Consider the following 17789-nt stretch of genomic DNA (forward strand, 5'->3'; position numbering starts at 1 on the left):
CATAGGAAACGAAGCGCAGTGCGCACCCCGCGCCCCCCCCCCCCCCGCCCAATATCAACCTTGAACCACCTGAGTCACCCAGAAAGAAACGAGAATTAAATATGCCCCCGAACCCACCTCCTTTATTTATCGTTCATTTCTGCAAAAGAAATGAAAATACCCTGAGGTGTTAAGTGCATGAGTTTTAAGTATGATAAAAAATGAATTGGGATAAGATTTCTAGCAAATTTAACCCTAATAACGGTCATTTAGTAGGGAATTTCCCATTACCCACCCTCGATTTTTTTCCTCTCTTGAGAACGTCAAGTTTAATTCTACGTTAGTCTTCATTTTCGCTGTTTCCTATAGCTGGAGTGCTTTTCTCCTGTTCTTCAAATTTACCTGTGGAAGAGACACCCCCCTTAACCATCCCAGCCAATTTACCCCCCAATCACAACACACCGCGTTTTCTTCATAGTGCTTGCCATTCAGTAAAATCTGTTCATTTATATACTAGTTTACTAGTTTATAGTGTACCGCAATACAAGGTAATGAAAGCAAATATTTCCCTTTATAGTTGGCATGCATATTCGTTCACTACTAGGCACCTGCTATGAACAAAAATCTGTGAATTATTATATTTTACTCTGATGGACTGAATGAGTAAAATAATGCACTTGTAGGAGGATGGATGGGTGAAAAAATAAATAACAGTTTCTCGCACTCAAAAGAGCGCCTGTGATGCTCCGGGCGCCAGATACCTAAACGCAGCTGCACCACGTGGCCGACTCGACACCACGTGACGACTCTGCCAACCCACAAAAGTCCTCCACCGTTCCATGATGCACCACTCCATTCCGGTTGTAGAGGACAAGTCAGTTCTGATTTCCGGCTTCCATTCGCTCGCAGTGGTTAGTTGCCCTAACGACCAGCTTGTCCCAGCCTCTAAAGTGCGTCACTTCCCCCTACGCCAGCCTCTATAATTGGTGCGCCTGCGCAGAAGGAGCCAGCGCCTTCAGGCTTTCATTCTGCGCAGGCGTCGCAGTTGGGGGGCGGGCCCGGGCAGCGCCGTGGTGCGCAGGCGCGGCCGTCCGTGGGTCCCGGGTTCGGCTGCCTGAGAGGTGAGTCGCGGGGGTCTCGGCGCTGGTCCGAATGGGCCTGAGGTCCGCAGTTCGGGGCATCTGAGGCTTCTGGGGCTCCTGTGCCCGTAGGAAGACGTTGGTCCGAGGCCGGGGTCGCCATGATTTGCGGAGTGCTGTGAGTGGGCGGCGCGGAGGGGAAACTGAGGCCAGACCGCGTCGGGCAAGCCCTCGGCTGCCCAGGTTTCCTTCCCCCGGACTCCAGGCCTATGAAATGCGGATTAGGAGGCCCGGGAGTGGATAGCGGGAGGCATAGCGCCCCGCACGCAGTGAGCACTCGCTGGGTGTCCACTGTGTCCCGGAAACACGGTCTTTTTGAATCGGGGCCCCGGTCCTTGGGGTTCAAGTCGGGGCTCCCTGTCCCGGAGTCTCCACTGTCCATCTGGGTGACCTTGACCAGCCTCTTGGCTTCTCGGAGCCTGTTTCCCCCTCCGTATAACGGGCGTCGTCACAGTCCCTGCATGGAGTAGGAGGACTTCCCGAGAAGACTAAAGCCGCAGGGCCCCCAGCGCAAAGTGACAGCTCCAAAGGATCAGCAGCGGTTAGTCCGATTTCACGAGGACGACCTCTGCCTGTTGTGCCGGAGACGGGGGTCGAAATCTGGCGCTGAGGACCGGCTCGTCCACCTCTGCTGGCTGTGGGAGCTTGGGCAAGTTGCTTGCCCCTTCCACGACCCTTTCCTGCCACGAATAGGGGCTATAGAAGTATATGTCTCTTACTGTCATTGTGAGGTTAAGTACACGTGGAACCCTCTTTCATTAGGTTCTTGTTACTTGTCTAGAGCTTCCTAGAGGACAGCTGGTTTTATTATCAGATGCCAGGAAATGCGGTGAGCACTCTGCATCTCCACCCAGCAACGTTTCCCTTTTTTTTTTTGTTTGTTTCTCTCTCTGGTTATTTGTTTCGTCTGCTTTTTCTCTCTCTAGGCCAGGCATTCTGTCCTCTCAGGGAACACGGGTCCATGTCTGGGGACATCTAAGACTGTCACAACCAGGGGCGCTCCTGGTATCAAGGGGGTGGTGACCAGGGATGCTGCTGCACATCCGACAGTGCCCAGGATGGCCCTCAATGTCCATAGTGCTAAAGTATGTCCTACGTCAGACTAGTGGTTCTTCACCCGTGGTCTCCAGAGGAGGTGAAGGGTGTGAACCCCCAAGAAATCACTTGCAAGATTTGGTGTGGGTGTCCACTTTTGTGGGGTGAGGAAAGGGTATTTTGGAATTTGGAGCTCTAGGAATCAGGTTCCAGGTTCAAAACCACTGATGTGCATCTTCCCTGGATGACCTTGGAGGTTGCTCCCATCCCTCTGGGCCTCAGTTTTTCATGCTGTACAGTGGGAGTTCGATTAAACAAATGGTGACCAGGGGTCCAAGTGCCACTGCAGCCTCTTTTTGGGGGGGAGGGGGAGGGATCTAGTTCCCTGACCAGGGATTGAACCAGGACCCCCTGCATTGGGAACATGAAGGCTTAGCCGCTGGACCACAGGGAAGTCCCTGCAGCCTGTTTTTGTGAATGAGGTTTTGTGGGATAGAGCCCACTGGATCACACACATGTTACCTGGGGCCTGGGAAGCTGAACGTCCTCACCCTGGCCCTTCTTTTCAGAAGATGTTTCCTGACCCCTGAAATAAGCCAGTATGGCTACAGCATACAGCTCAGGCCTGTAAGTGCTGGGCACTCCAAGGATTTTCATTCAGGGCTTTATAATTAAGTCTTCCTGGAAGGGTGAGTGGCCCTAAATTGGGTTAAATGCTGCCCTGTATTGAGAGCTATAGTCTTTTTTATAAATTTTTATTATTGTTGTTTATTTACTTTTGGTGGCAGTGAGTCTTTGTTACTATGCATGGGCTTTCTCTAGTTGTAGATAGCGAGGGTTCTCTCTAGTTGTGTTGTGTGGGCTTCTCATTGCGGTGGCTTCCCTTGTTGCAGAGCAAGGGCTCTAGGGCACCTGGGCTTCAGTAGTTGGAGTTCAAGGGCGCCGTTGTTATGGTGCTTGGGCTTAGCTGCCCAGCCACATGTGGGAATCTTCCCGGACCAGGGATTGAACCCATGTTCCCTGCATTGGCGGGTAGATTCTTAACTGCTGGACACCCAGGGAATACCTGAGGCTGCGGTGTTTTTAGTGAGAGAATGGAAAGGTGAATGGGGAGCCAGCAGGGCTTCTGAAGGCACTGGGAGGCTGGCGCTGGGTCCCTGGCCTCAGCCATACCCCAGGGCCATTGTCCATTCCTGGACAGTCTCCTGCCTGCACCCCATGCCTGCAGCCAGTGCCCCTGGAGCCTTCTGGGCTCACAAAGCCCTTGCTGTTCTTGTGAGAGAGAATGGTCCTGCTGAGGATTCTGTTCCCCAGCCAAAGCCTGACAAGTCGGGATTGTTCCCGAGTCCCTGATGCCCAGTAGCAGCTGAGGAAGAGCATGTGCCAGCGTTTCTGGACTCATTTTGCTGGGAGCAGGAAGGTGATGCGGGCCACCCAGAGGGAGGAGAATGGCCACTTGCATGGACCGCCTGTGTCCAGCCGGTGCCAGTCCCACTGCAGACTCGCAGTCTCTTGTCTGCAGTCCTGAAGCCCAGCGTGCATGCGTGCTGAGTTGCTTCAGTCATGTCTGATTCTCTGCAACCCTGCGGACTGTAGCCCTCTAGGCTTCTCTGTCCATGGGATTCTCCAGGCAAGAATACCGGCATGGGTTGCTGTGCCCTCCTCCAGGGGATCTTCCTGACCCAGGGATCAAACCTGCATCTCTTCACACATTGGCAGGTGTGTTCTTTACCATTTGAGCCACCTGGGAAACCCTGTGTAACCCAGAATACTCGGCGAATGCAGGATTTACTGAAAGTTCTCAGCTGAGTCATTTGGCCAGAAAATCTGCCCTTTATTTTTCCCACTTGGTGTGTATCAGTGACTTTCAGCTGGGGGTATGGTGACGTCTAGAGACTTTCGTGATTGGCAACAACCTGGGCAGGGTGGGGGGATTTTCCCGGGATCAAGGGTGTGAGGGAGAGGGGTGCTGCCCCTTCCCTCACAGCTCCCAGGACGCCCCCTGCACAGTGACCTGACCCCTTGTCAGCTATGCCGAGGGGGAGGGCCCCTGCATTCACATTTGAGAAAAATATTTAGTCTGATTCCTGTTAACACTGGACACCAGGATAAATTCCCGATGGTTCAGACAGTGTGAACAGGAGGGCCCCAGTGTCACCTCCGCACAGTGGGTCACCTCCCCACCCTTCCACTCAGGTGTGTATTTAAATATGATCAGCATCCCAGGACCTCAGAGGTCACATGCTGATGGAACCCAGTCTTGTCCCACCCCACCCCAACCCCTCTCCCAGAAGATGGATGCTGAGGGTACTGATGAACACCCTTCAGTGCACATTCTCCCCAGCCCCCTGTGTCGATAAAGCCTGGGGGAGACACCTGCATGAGGTGCTGGAATCTCCCAGCAGCCTCCATTACCCTGTTTTATAGGAGAGAGTGAGGACACTCACTGGGCCCGCTTCAGACGGGACGCGGAGCATCCCAGCTCTGGCGCAGGGGAGACTGGCCTCAGACGTGGAGCTGGCCTCAGATGGAGACTGCTGGGCCTGAGGCATTAAGACTGTAGGGCCTCGCATCATCCCTGGGTGGGCTCCAGGGCCCTGGTCTTCGCGCTCAGCGTGTCAGACTGGGGACCAAACCTTATGAGGACATCCTGTCATAGACCAGAAGCAGCCCTGGAAGCGGTAAACCAGGCAGCAGTGGCCTCAGGAGAGGCCTTTCTTGGGTGAGAGGGTTGCTAGCAGCACATGCGAAGGTCCTGGGGTAAGGCGGGGGGTGGGGCTGGAAGAACTGAGAGTGTGCAGGGAACACATGTGACTTTGTCTCTCAATTCCCTGGACCCCCAGCAACCCCTCAGAGCCACTCCCTCCATCCTTAAAGCTTGGTCACATAGACGTCACGTTGCCTCTTTATTTTCTTAAGTGCCTGTTGTCACAGAGGCCACATTTATTCCCTGGGAGGGAAAGCAGGACCCTGCCCCCCGTACCCTCCCAGCCCAGCATGAATCTCAGTGACCTAGTGCTGCCTCCCATGGGTCTGACGGGCGGCCATGCCCCAGAGTGCTACCTGGAACACACTGGGGAGCCCCAGCTACCCAGTCCTGTGACCTTGCCATGTCACCTATTGACATGTGACCCCCCTCTGGGAGACCCTGACACCCTTCCATCCAGTTCATTGAGAAGTCAGCAGGGGGGTGGAGGTTGAGCTGGTAACCATGAAGGCCAGGTGGTAAATTCTCTGGGGTTTGGGGACAGTGAGGAAAACCAAGCATGTTACGGAGGCACTTCTATAGTGTATGAATGCAAAAGACATTTTCAGCTAAATGGGTGGCTGCCAGGTGTGGCCCTTGACCCTTGATTTAGAGCAGAATATACGAAAGGACTAGGGTCCTTGGGTCTCAGAGGTCTGCATCCTAAAAGGACCACTTTGAACTTTGAAAACAAGTTTTTTCTAATTACAGTAGAATACACATAATGTAAAATTCACCATCCTAACTATTTCAAAGTGCACAGCTCAGTGGCATTAAGCACATTCACATTGTCATGCAAACATCCCCACCCTTATCTCTAGAACTTTCTCATCTTCCTGAACTGAACCTCCAACCTCATTAAACACTGACTCCACTCCCCTAGCCCCTGGCCCCACCATCTACTTCCTGTCTCTATGGATCTGACTCCTCCAGAAACCTATGAGTAGAGCAAAACAGTATTTGTTCTTCTGCGTCTGCTTCTCTCACTGAGCATCATGTCTTTAAGGTCTGTCCAGGTCGTAGCAGGTGTCAGAACCTCCTTTCTTTTTAAGGCTGAGTAATATTCCACTATGTGGATGGACCACATTTATTGATCCATCATCCATCCACTGACATTGGGTTGTGTCCGCCTTTTGGCTGTGGTGAATGAAGCTGCTGTTTGCAAAACAAATACCTGTAAAAACCAGGTGGTGAAGATGATGAAGACAGGGAAGCCTGGTGTGCTGCAGTCCATGGAGTTGCAAAGAGTAGGACATGACTGAGCAACTGAACTGAAAAACCAGAACATAGTTGACATTTTGGGTGGCAGCTTGCTGGTTAGCCGGGGAATGTGACTCAGCACTGGAGGCTTCCCTGTCCTCTGAGCAAGTGAGTTGTGTGGGTTGGTCTCCATGGCCCCTCTGTGTTGTTCCGAAGATCCTGTGGCTGCAGTGCTGGCTCTCTGCCCTCTGTGCCCTGGCCCGTCTTGACCTTAGACCTCCCAGTTCCAGGGATACGCTTGAGCCAAAGGCACTTGCTTGGTAAAGGCTCATTGTGCCCAGAAATGGGGGAGGAGAGTCATTCCACTTTCCCCATCCCGAAGATCTTTGGGGAGTGGGACAGTGGCCAAGATGCCTTGTCCAGCTACATAAAACACTGCTTTTTCAAGTTCAGTTTTTAGAAATTGAGATATTCACATCTTATAAAATTGAGTAGACGTCAGTACATTCACAGTGCTGTACAACTGTCACTTCTACTCCCAGAACATTCCGAAAGAAGCCCCAGTCTGTGACAACCAGGGACCCACTCTCTGTGTCTGCGGGTTTGCCTGTTCTGGACATTTCCCATCAGTGGAATCGCACATCGTGTGGCCTTTTGTGTCTGGCTTCTCTCCTTTCTTTAAGCTGTCAATGATGTAGTTTTCTGCAAACTGGAAACAGAGGCCTAAGTGCCTCCAAGGTCACATGTCTTGAACCTGAGGGCCGAGGGTGGACAGCACCTGCCTGCTCTCAGCCAGCGTGCAAAGCCTGAGGCTTAGGACTTGCTCTAGTTTGATTTACCTGCTGCTGGCCAGGGATAGGTTAGTGATAAGTCGGCCAGGAGGCCGCCCCTCAATTTCCAGGCCACACAGGCTATTCACCCCATGGGAGCATGTTAGGGGAACCAAGATACTTTACACTGCACATCCCAGCTACCAGGTCAGCCCTGCGCAGCCCTGGCAAGCATGGGCTGCCCTCTCTGAGCCTGTGTATTCTGTGACTGGGAGGTGATCCCCTGCTAGGGGCGAAGCTGCAGGGATGTGAAGTACCTGGCACATCATGGCACTGTGGGGCCTGCCTCCCCAGCCATGAAAACCATAGGTGTCACCAGGGTGCCCTGGGAAGGGTCACACAAGGCCTGGGAATACAGCAGGGTGTGGTGGAACCCAGAGGAGGCCCTCGGCCGGCCTGGAGGGGAGGGAGTCAGTGCGCTCTGGGCCTTTGGTCTGCTCAGGCCCACCCGCTGGTCCTGTCTGACCCTCATGGACAGTGCTTGTCCCCCAGTGTTTGGGACTCGGAAACTGTCAGAGTGTCTTCTTGTCCTGAGCGTAGAGAAGCACCAGGTGGGGCTGTGGCCCGCCCTCTGTGTCCTTGGGGAGCCCTGTGTACCCCATCCAGCCTGTGAGGAGTGACTACCACTGGGCCCAGGGCCATGTTACCCTGCAGGAATCAGCGGGACTACAAGGGGCTCTGGGTGGCCTCAGTGTCCCCTATGTGAAATGGGGAGAATTAACCTTCCTGCCTCTCTCTTTGAGCAGATACAACTAGCCAGTGAGTTAAAGTGGCTCCTGCAGGGTGGGGTATGTGTGGGGCGGGCCTGGATGGTCTGGAGCAGGAGGTGCATGATGGTAGATGGGGCAGGCAGAGGAGGAAAGGCCTGGCTGTCCCTGCCACCCTGTCCTCGTGCCCTGGACCGTGTCTGCAGATCCTGAAGCCCCCAGGCCTGTCTCCTTCTATGTCTGCAGGTCCTGAAGCTCCCAGGCGTGTGTTCTCCCACCTAACAATGGACAACAAGAAGCGTCTGGCCTACGCCATCATCCGCTTCCTGCATGACCAGCTCCGGCATGGGGAGCTCTCATCTGACGCCCAGGAAAGCCTGGAAGGTATGTGGGGAGTCGCTGCTCTCCGTCCCTCCTTGGAGCTTGGGTCCTCTGCCCCCTGCTGCCAGGTACTTTCCCCCATCCTCCTCCTCCCTTCCCCCATCAGTGCCCAGGAGCTTTATGGGGAGAGTATGATGGGCTGGTCCCTGTCCTCTTTCACAGGGAGGGATGCTGGGCCTCGTACTGGTTTTCTGTCGCTTTCTCTTACAGTGAGATACAGCCCCCTAGAGTTCTGAATCCCCCAATTGAATGTGTGTCCTTACCCACCAAAGATGGAAATGAGGCTGGGGAACCCAGGCCAGGCCCAACAGTCAGACCACCCGGGCAGCCCCAGCATTGTGACCCCACAGAGAGCCCTCAGGTCACCATCTGTTCCCTGCTAGGCAGGGATAGCACCGTCCCCTCTCCTCCCGGCCTCAGGGCTCAAGGGGTAGGTCTGTCCTCCACTTCCCGAGGAGTCAGAACCACAACCGATGCATTCCGAGGCCTTGGCGAGCTGGCCCGTGAAGGGAAGCTCGAATCCTGCCTGCCAGGATCGCATGCTCGGGGCTGGGGTCAGCAGAGCACATCTCCGTTCCCCTGGCAGTTGCCATCCAGTGCCTGGAGACCGCTTTTGGGGTGACGGTGGAGGACAGCGACCTCGCACTCCCCCAGACTCTTCCGGAAATATTTGAAGCAGCTACCACAGGCAAGGTGAGCCTTCAGGTCCCACGGGGCCATGGGTTGGTCACAGAACAAGGGCCTGAGTCACCCCCAGAGGCATGAAGGGTGCTGAGCTGGGTGGGGCAGGGGGACGGTGGTTTCCTACTGCCTCTCCAGCAACTCAATTTCACTTTTGGGATAGGAGCTGCCACCAGATCTGAGGAGCCCCCAGGAAACCCCGCCTTCAGAGGAGGACTCGGCTGAGGCAGAACGCCTCAAAACTGAAGGTGAGGAGCGCCCCACAACCTGGCCTCCAGGTGCTGCAGGAAGTAGAAGCCAGCCGGTCCGTCGGAATAGATGGCGAGCTAGCCTTGGAGTCGGGGTCAGGGGCTTCTACATGGATGTGGAGACATAGAGAAGTCAGACCCTCAGTGGGAGGGATGTAAATGGCAAGGCCACTGTGGAGCTTCCCAAGTGGTTAGAGTGAGTGACCGTATGACCCAGTGGGTCCACCCAGGGGTGTGCCTGGAAGGTGTGCAAACACATTCACAGAGGTGCTCGTGCACTTGTGCTCATAGTGGAAACCAGCCAGTTGCCCATCAACTGATGAGTGGATACACACATGTGGTCTCTCCACACTCGGGAATGTCACTTAGTCCCAGAACGTGAAGCACTGACACTTGCTCCCATGTGGACGGACCCTGAAAACACGATGCTCAGTGAGAGAGGCAGACACGGAAGGACACACAGGGGTGTGATTCCACTGACGGGAAACGTCCAGAACAGGCCAGTCCACCGACATAGAGAGAGGGTTCCTGGTTGTCAGGGACTGGGGAGTGGTGACAGCTATTGGTGCTTATTTTAGCTGATGGAATATTCTGGAGTTAGTGGTGATGGTTGGGCCACTCTGCACATACTAAAAACTGCTGAATTATATACTTTTAAAGGATAAGAGTCATGGTATGTGAATTCCATCTCATTAAAACTGGGCTGTTTCTGAAGGAATGAACAAGAGTGATGGCATCTGAGGCTTAGCTTCCCGAATGGCACAGCCAGGGCCACGACAGTTGCCACCACCCTGCCTGTGTCTGAGTATCATGTCCTAGGCCCTAAAACCCCATCCCCTCACAGGGAAGCCAGGAGAGCCAAGAATACCGCCTCCGACCCCAGAATGTATGTTTTCTTTTGTTTTTCTTCAGGAAATGAGCAGATGAAAGTAGAGAACTTCGAGGCCGCTGTGCACTTCTACGGGAAAGCCATCGAGCTGAACCCTGCCAATGCTGTCTACTTCTGTAACAGGTGCAACCTGGAGCATGGGGAGGAGAGAGTTGCTGGCAGGGGCCTGGGCGGGCTGTGGGAGAGAATGGGAAGAGTGGTTGCACCCAAGGATGGGGTGGTGATGGCTCCGCCGCTATCCTAAATGACACACCTGGCCGAGTGGGTAGCCAGGCGTGAGTGAGCATGAGCAGTTACCAAGCATGGGCACTCAGCTTGCCTGGGCCTTCGACTGGGCGAGGGGCTGCGAGTAGGAGCTGCCTCCCCGACATTTCTGCTTGTCTTCCCCCAGAGCCGCAGCCTACAGCAAACTGGGGAACTACGCAGGGGCAGTGCAGGACTGCGAGCGGGCCATCTGCATAGACCCGTCCTACAGCAAGGCCTATGGCAGGATGGGGTGAGTGTGCCTGCCCATCCACCCCACGGACACCGTCTGCCGGGGGCGCTTGTGTTAGGGACGAAGCCCCACACCATCCCAAATCCAGGCTGACACCTGAGCTTCTGACCCCCTGACTGTAAGTCACAGTTCTCATGACCCCTCCCTGGGCTCAGTGATTCCCCGGGAGGCTCACAGAAGTCAGGAGAACATGTCATTTAGGTGATTTTTCTTTTTTTAATATCTCTTTGGCTGTAACGGGTCTTAGTTGTGGTACATGGGATCTTTTAGTTGTGAATTCTAAGTTGGGGCATGTGAGATCTAGTTCCTAAACGAGGGATCAAACCCAGTGCCTTGCATTGAGAACTCAGCATCTCAGCCACTGGACTTTCAGGGGATTCCTGTGTCATTTAGTTTAATCAGCTTTTTGTGAAGAACACAGATGGACAACAGATGGCAGAGACATGGAGGGCGAGGCTGGGAAGGGTCCCAGGCAGAGCATCTCTCCCCATGGGGTTCGGGGTGCAGCCCACCTGACACTCGGGGGATCATCAGTGGAGGTGGGTTTTGTAACTGTCTCTAGCACTTCTCTCTGTGGATGTTGGGGGTGGCTGTCTGGTGTCCTGGCCTGCAGCCCATCCTGAGGCTCCTCCTTGGCATGAACTCCTGGGTGGTCCAGGGATACACCTGAGACCAGTTCTGCCAAGCAGGGAGGTAGCGTTCTGATACCCTCCACCACGAGAACTGGGGCTGCCTTCCGGGCCCTCCCCCATGCCCTCTGTCCCTCCATCTGCAGCCTGGCGCTATCTAGCCTGAACAAGCACACGGAGGCCGTGGCCTACTACAGAAAGGCCCTGGAGCTGGATCCTGACAATGAGACCTACAAGTCCAACCTCAAGGTGGCTGAGTTGCGGCTGAGAGAGGCACCCAGTCCCGTGAGTCCCCTGGGACAGCGGTTGGGGGCGGGGCAGCTGGGGTGGAGGGCGAGGTCTGACCCGGGTGTGGAGACGCTCTGGTGCTGGGTGCTGGTCCTCTGTTCATCTGGGTCTTGTCCTGAGAGAAGAGGCTGATCCCAGAAACAGAAGGGGGCGTGTCACCCAGGGAAGCCACCCCTCGGGGTGGGGACCAAAGCCTGTCGGTGGTTCCCTGGGGAGGTGTCCGCCCTCAGGGCCAGCAGGCTCAGGGTAGCTAGTGTGAATGATCTGAGGTGACCAGGGTGGGGACCGTGGCTCCCCCTGTGGGGGCCCCGTGAAGGAGGGGTCATGTAGGCCTGTGCTGGGAGGTGTGCAAGTGAAAGGTGCAGTCATGGATGAGTTGGTTACTGTCTCTAAGGACTTGCTACCCTCGGGAGGCACTGTCCCTTCTCAGTCAGCATCACAAAGTAAAAGCTGAGGTTAACATGCTGAGCTCCTCCAGGGTGACCCACACATGGTGTTTCCTTCTACAAAGCTCCCTCTGGCTGCAGGCCTGGACCGCCTGAGCTGCAGGGATGCCCAGGATTCCAGCAGGCCCCCCGTGGAAACCTTACCCCTCACTTCCTGGGGACTAGCCGTCGAGGTCCTGTGTCCCGGCACCACTGACCAGGGCTTTTCTTATCCACAGACGGGAGGTGTTGGCAGCTTTGACATCGCAGGCCTGCTGAACAACCCGAGCTTCATGAGCATGGTAACGGCCTCACCTGCCCCCGCTGCCCCTGCCTACGGTCAGAACAGCCACAGACGTCCCAGGGTGGGGGGTACCTGCAGCACCCCCTGTGAGACTTCTCAGTGTCAAGCACAGGGGGCAGACCGAGCCCACCTCTTCCAGCCCTGCACCCCCTGCTGAACCCTTTCTCGGTGTGGACACGGTGACTGCAGAGTGGCTACACCTGCTCCCTGAGGTGCCGATGAGACTTGGCAGGGCGTGGGGCCCCCAGAGAAAGGCCACCTTCTGTGCAGAGGTGCATGTTCCGCACAGGGCGTCCCCCGGGAGCAGGCACCTGGCATGTCCACACGCCTGTGCAGTTCCAGGTGGTCTTGCTGGTCCTCAGGGCTCACTGCTGGCTCCAGGGGCCCCAGGGTCTCAGACCATCAGGAAGAGGAGCTCTAGCTGCCAGAGAAATGTCTCTGGCCTGGTGAGAAGTGTCTGGCCTCCCATGTTGTAGCTGGGCCTCTGCTCTCATCCAGGGACAGGTGGCCACAAGGCAAGAGGACACCCAGCCAGGGAAGGCAGCTGGCAGTGGCCACTCCTTTGGCCTCGCCCATTGGGGTCAATGATCATAGCCCCCCGAGGCTTTGTGCAGTGCTGTTAGTACCCAGCCATCCCTGGTGCTCGCAGGGATGTGACCTGAGACAGCCACAAAGGGTGGTGCACAGGCCATGGCCAGGTGGTAGCGCTGTCTTGCCCTTTTTGGAAAGAGCCACAACCTGGAAGTCACCCCCCTGACCTCTGTTCATGTTTGTCTTAAAATTGGCCCAGAGAAGATAGTCTCAACTTGGTGGGGGAGGGGATCAGTGCAGGGGAGATTCCCAGGTGTCATCGTTTATCCACAGAGGATAACTGGGACCAACTCTTCTGGGGCTTCCCCCATTCCGGGTGGTGACGAGGTACCTGGAATCTCCTAGGATGAGAGTCCAGACAGGATGAAAGTAGGGAAGCAGGGGAGGGTTGCAGCACATTAGGGGTGGTAAGGCCTGGGGAAGAGGCAGGTGGGCGCCCTGGGTGCTAGACTGGGGGCCCATGGTGCTCACAGGTAACCTTGTCAGTGGCAGGATGCGTTGGGGAGCCTGCCCCATCTGACAGGTCTGTTCTCTTCTTCAGGCATCAAACCTGATGAACAATCCCCAGGTTCAGCAGCTGTAAGTGAACACTGTTCTGCTTTGGGTCTTTTTGAAATATTCTTTGGCTATGGTCTTAGTCGCGGCGCTCAGGATCTTCATCAGTGTGTGGACTCTTAGTTGTTACATGTGAGCTAAGTAGTTGCAGTGTGTGAGCTTAGTTGCCCCATGGCATGTGGGATCTTAGTTCCCCAGCAGGGATTGAACTTGCATCTCCTGGATTGCAAGGCAGATTCTTAACTACTGGACCACTAGGGAAGTCCTCTCTTCTTGGGACCTTGTGGTCAAAAATTATTGTGGTAAAAGATGCATACAGTTTTCTGTTTTAGCCATTTTAAGGTCTGTAGTTCCATGGCATTAAGTACACTTACAACGTCCCGTAGCTGGTCACTACAATCTAATTCCAGAACGTCCGTCACCCCAAAGTGAAGCCCCACCCCCATGAGCATTGTCTCACAGCTCCTGACTACCAGTCACCCGTCTGTGGATGGCCCTGACAGTGTTTCACATCAGTGGACTCAGACATTCTGTGGACTTTTGTGTCACTGGCATGGCCCGGTGTCCCTGGGAGGCAGCACCACCCCACTGAGAATCACTGTTTTTAAGTAAAAAATAGATGTTCCTGGGAAGGTTGGTGAAATTGACAGGTTACAGTCAGAAGGGTGGGCCAGGGGGAGTTGGGTCCCGGGGGACGTCTCTTGCCGGCAGAGGGGAAGGGTCGAGCAGGGCCGCAGGAGGAAAAGGGGGCTGAGCTGTCTTCAAGTCCAGGACTCTCTTTGCAGCATGTCCGGCATGATTTCGGGTGGCCACAACCCCCTGGGGACTCCCGGCACCAGCCCCTCGCAGAATGACCTGGCCAGTCTCATCCAGGCGTGAGTGGACCTGCCAGGCGGGGCTTCTGGGTGGGGCAGGGTCCAGGGTCCCTGGGTGCTCTGTGGGGCCTTGTCCTCCGGGGAGTGGTCCCCCTTCCCTCTAGGGGCATGTCAGGTGGGGAGAGGCGGCCGGGTGGGTGCCTTGGACCTAGCTGAGCCCAGGCACGCCTCCCCTGCCCCGACCTGCAGGGGCCAGCAGTTCGCTCAGCAGATGCAGCAACAGAACCCAGAGTTGATAGAGCAGCTCCGCAGTCAGATCAGGAGTCGGACTCCCAGTGCCAGCAACGACGACCAGCAGGAGTGACCGCCCTGTGAGTCCCCGGGGCTGGGGGGCACCTTGGGCCCTCAGGTCTCTTGCCGGGTGGGCCCACTCAGGTGTTTCTCCCTCCAGCCTGCCCAGCGCCATCGGGTCCTTCCCAGCCGACAGGAAGCCTTCTTGACCTTTTCCGTCTCCTCCCATTGGATCGCCCACGAGAGAAAAAGAACTTGGACCTGCATGTTAAGCCGGATTTTTATGATGTTTACTTTTACCTCCTCCCTTCCTTCCCTTTTTGTACTCTCTCACGGCCCCCAGATCCTTCTTGAAACAGAGCCAGCAAGCTGTGAGTGCAGACCAGCACCCGTCTCCCTCCTGGCCCCCTGCCCTGAAGACCTGGTCACTAAAGTATTTTCTAGAACATTCTGAGGTGGGGGTGGTCTTCTCACCGCTCTCCGAGAAGTGGCCGGTGGGGTGCCATGGCCCTGAAGCCCCTTCTTCAGCCCCCGCCTGCCCCCCCAGTCTGTCTGCAGGGCCTCCCAGCCCCCGAGAAGCCGCTTTCTGAGTTGACCTTGGCCTCCCTGGCCACCCCTGCTCGAACGAGCTCACTGCCAGCCAGCCCGGCCCAGCAGACCCGGGTTCTCACACGAGGAACTCCAGTTGCAAGTGCCCCGGAGGCAGTTTCTGTGCCCAGCAGGGGCCGAAGCAGACGTCTTGGGTGCACATGACCCATTTCTGGGACTTGAATTCCAGTCCAGTGCTCGGACGGACTTGGGTCTAATCGCCATGCTTTTCCCAGTACTTAAAACCGACAGACTGCGAGGGGCCCTCTCATGACCTTTGAGCTGGCACCTGAGCCTGCCCCAGCTTGGCTGTGTATCCCAGCCACTGCCCTCTGTTCACAGGTGGTCCTGCTGGCCTGGCTTCCCTGCATCCTCAGCGGGCTTTCCTCCCGCTTGGGGGTCGGGGCTACGGGGGTCCCTGATGGCCACCTACCTGGGCCTGAGATCGCCAGGCAGCCACTGTGGATGTCCCTGCAACCCAGGGCAGGGTGGAGAGGGTCCCTGGCACCGCTGCTCGGGCTGCAGTGTTGGCGATGGGATCGCTGGAGGCTCCTTGGTGGTGTTGGGTCATGTGGGAGGTGACCGCATACCAGTACCGTGTGTGTAGGTAACTCGTAGAGAGACAGCCCCACACACATCCCACGAGGCGTTCTAACTCATACGAGTGCTACCATGGTGACGAGATAACGTGTGGGGAATAAATAGACATCGTGACCTCTGCCGGCCTCTGTGTGGACCTCTCGGTGCCGCTCTGCCTTCACCTCCTCACGTCCCAGAGCTTCCAGGAACCCCCATCGTGGACCCTGCATGGGTCACCCTGAACCATTGACCAAGGTTGTACACACAACCTTCCCTGTCACCATGGAGACAGTCTCACAAATTCAGTGGCCTTTAACCACACACTCTCCATCCTGGAGGCCGGAAGTCAGACTGGGGATCCCCTTGGGCTAAATCCAGGTGTGGATGGGTCTGGCTCACTCCCTGTTCAGAGGCTGACGTGTGGTGTAGGTGCAGAGGGTGTCAGGCCTGCACTCGACTCGACTCCCCTGGGTTGCTGGGCTGTGGAAATTCTTTTGGGCCATACCACTTTCTTTGGCTGTGACCTCTATGGCTTCGGTTGGGCGTACTCATAGCCTCTGGTGACCTTGAGGTGCTTTGTCCTGCTGAGGTGACCTCCTCCTGTTCCTTGCCACTTGGATGGTGGCCAGTAGGTCACAAAGTAAGTTCAGAGGGGAGGAGGAGTCTGTCCCCCATGCTACTGTGGGTATGAGAGGTCTTATTAGAGCAAAGGGAAGGCAGGTCCTGGCTAAGTCCCACAGAAGGGTGGGCTGGCATTTACGTTGCTCCAGCTACCTGCCTGAGGAAGTGGTCCCTCTTTTAACAACTGAGACAATAGACTTCCCCAGCGGTCCAGTGCTTAAGACTGCACACTCACACTGCCGAGGGCCTGGGTTCAATCCCTGCTCTGGGAACTAATATCCAGCAAGCCATGGGGTGCCGCCAAAAGCAATAAGTTGCCACAAACTGAGTGGTTCAGAGCTGGTTCCTGCCCAGTGTCTGTGGGTCAGAAACCAGTGAGGCTCAGCTGGGGCCTCATTCTCACCTGCCCACAGATGATCTGCAGAGTTTCATCTACAGTGTGGTAAGTCAAGGCCTAACGTCCTTTAGCTCTGTGCCCTCAGGGTTTCCTGTGTTCATTTCCTGGGGCTGCCATAATACTACAGACTCAGGGGTTTAAACCACCACACATTGACCCCCTTAGTTCTAGAAGCAGGAGCATGGAATCAGTTGGTCCAGTCCAAAAGCAAGGTGTCTGCCAGGGCCCTGCCAATTCCAGGGACTCCAGGGGAGGGTTCTTCCTGCCTCTTCCAGCTTCCAAGCCTCGGTGTCCTTGGCTTGTGGCCACATTACCGCAGCCTCTGCCTCTCTTCACACAGAAGCCTCTCCCTTGCTGTCTGTGTCAAAACTCTCTCTGCCTTTTCATGATGATACAGGACATCCCCTCCTTGGGTGATCCAGGATCATCTCTGTCTCAAGGTCCTTCATAATCCCACCTGCGAAGTCCCTTTTGCTATGTAAGGAACTGTACTCACGGGTCCTGGGGATTCAGACGTGGACACCTCTGGGGGTCAATAGGTAGCGTTCCACAACTCCCCAGGTATTGCTGTCAACACTTGCTTCACCCTAGCAGCAGGAGAGAGGGAGCCTGGCTGGCTTCAGCTCCCAGGTTGGAAACGGATAACAGGGCTCAGTCTCGGGAACGATGGTCATCCATCTATTCTGTTGGTCTAAGCCACACACCGACAGGAGGGGATTATGCAGGGCATGACCTCTAGGATGTGGGATTTTGGGGTGCCTTCGGATCTGTCTACCGCAGGCTTGAGTTCAGTCAAGTCTCCCAGCCAATCAGAGGGGTCTGATTGCGCAGCCTCTGTGAAGTGCATGCATGTTTGAAAGTGAATCATCAGATTCCAGGTCTGGCAGGAGTCTTGGCATTTCAGGTCTTTACCTCTGCCACCTTCACTTCTCCGCCAGCTCACCTCTGTGTTGGTCTCAGTTTATGCCAATCCATTTGAGCAAGAATTCTTCAGAGAGACAAATCTGAGACTTTATCAACCTTCTGGAATGTGCTTTTGGCAAAATTATTTTTTTGGCTGCATAGCATACAGGATCTTAGTCCCCTAACCAGGGACGGAACCCGAGCCCCCTGCCGTGAAAGCACAGAGTGTTAACCACTGGACCACCAGGGAAGTCCCTCAGAAAGTCTTAATGCTCCACTGTGCCAGTTAAACCTGTTCCCTCCTCGTCTGCAATGAGCAAGGATGGGCTGGTGGCCCCCAGCTCAGCGAGGAGGATGAAGTCCGCATCTGGGCTGCTGTTGAAATCATCTGAGGGTCTTTATCCCTGATACCTTTCTCCCACCCACCATAAACTCTGAAAATTCACCTAGGTTGATAGTTGTCAACAGAGGA

General features: G+C 55.5%; 1 protein-coding gene across 2 annotated transcripts; it reads left to right on the plus strand.

Annotated features, from left to right (window-relative positions):
• The first annotated feature begins 995 nt into the window (after nt 1–995).
• SGTA (small glutamine rich tetratricopeptide repeat co-chaperone alpha) lies at nt 996–15536 on the plus strand. Of its 2 annotated transcripts, none has more exons than XM_020895387.2 (12): nt 996–1100; nt 7883–8020; nt 8604–8710; nt 8862–8946; nt 9859–9958; nt 10227–10331; nt 11107–11245; nt 11913–11975; nt 13110–13147; nt 13909–13998; nt 14188–14309; nt 14390–15536. In XM_020895387.2, exons 2-11 carry the CDS (start codon nt 7921–7923, stop codon nt 14300–14302), a joined length of 942 nt encoding a protein of 313 aa, XP_020751046.1. In that variant the 5' UTR covers nt 996–1100; nt 7883–7920; the 3' UTR covers nt 14303–14309; nt 14390–15536. The 2 variants fall into 2 exon arrangements, with proteins under 2 accessions (XP_020751046.1, XP_020751048.1); XM_020895389.2 differs by having other exon boundaries at nt 14573–15536.
• Nucleotides 15537–17789: the final 2253 nt, after the last annotated feature.

This window comes from Odocoileus virginianus, chromosome 3, assembly GCF_023699985.2.
Source record: "Odocoileus virginianus isolate 20LAN1187 ecotype Illinois chromosome 3, Ovbor_1.2, whole genome shotgun sequence".
Classification (NCBI taxonomy): Eukaryota; Metazoa; Chordata; class Mammalia; order Artiodactyla; family Cervidae; genus Odocoileus; species Odocoileus virginianus.

Coding starts and splice junctions, on each gene's coding strand:
- SGTA (XM_020895387.2), top strand. CDS start 7,921: ATGGACAACAAGAAGCGTCTGGCCTACGCCATCATCCGCTTCCTGCAT. Junction 9,959..10,226: donor GCTGTCTACTTCTGTAACAG/GTGCAACCTGGA, acceptor GTCTTCCCCCAG/AGCCGCAGCCTACAGCAAAC. Junction 13,148..13,908: donor AATCCCCAGGTTCAGCAGCT/GTAAGTGAACAC, acceptor CTCTCTTTGCAG/CATGTCCGGCATGATTTCGG.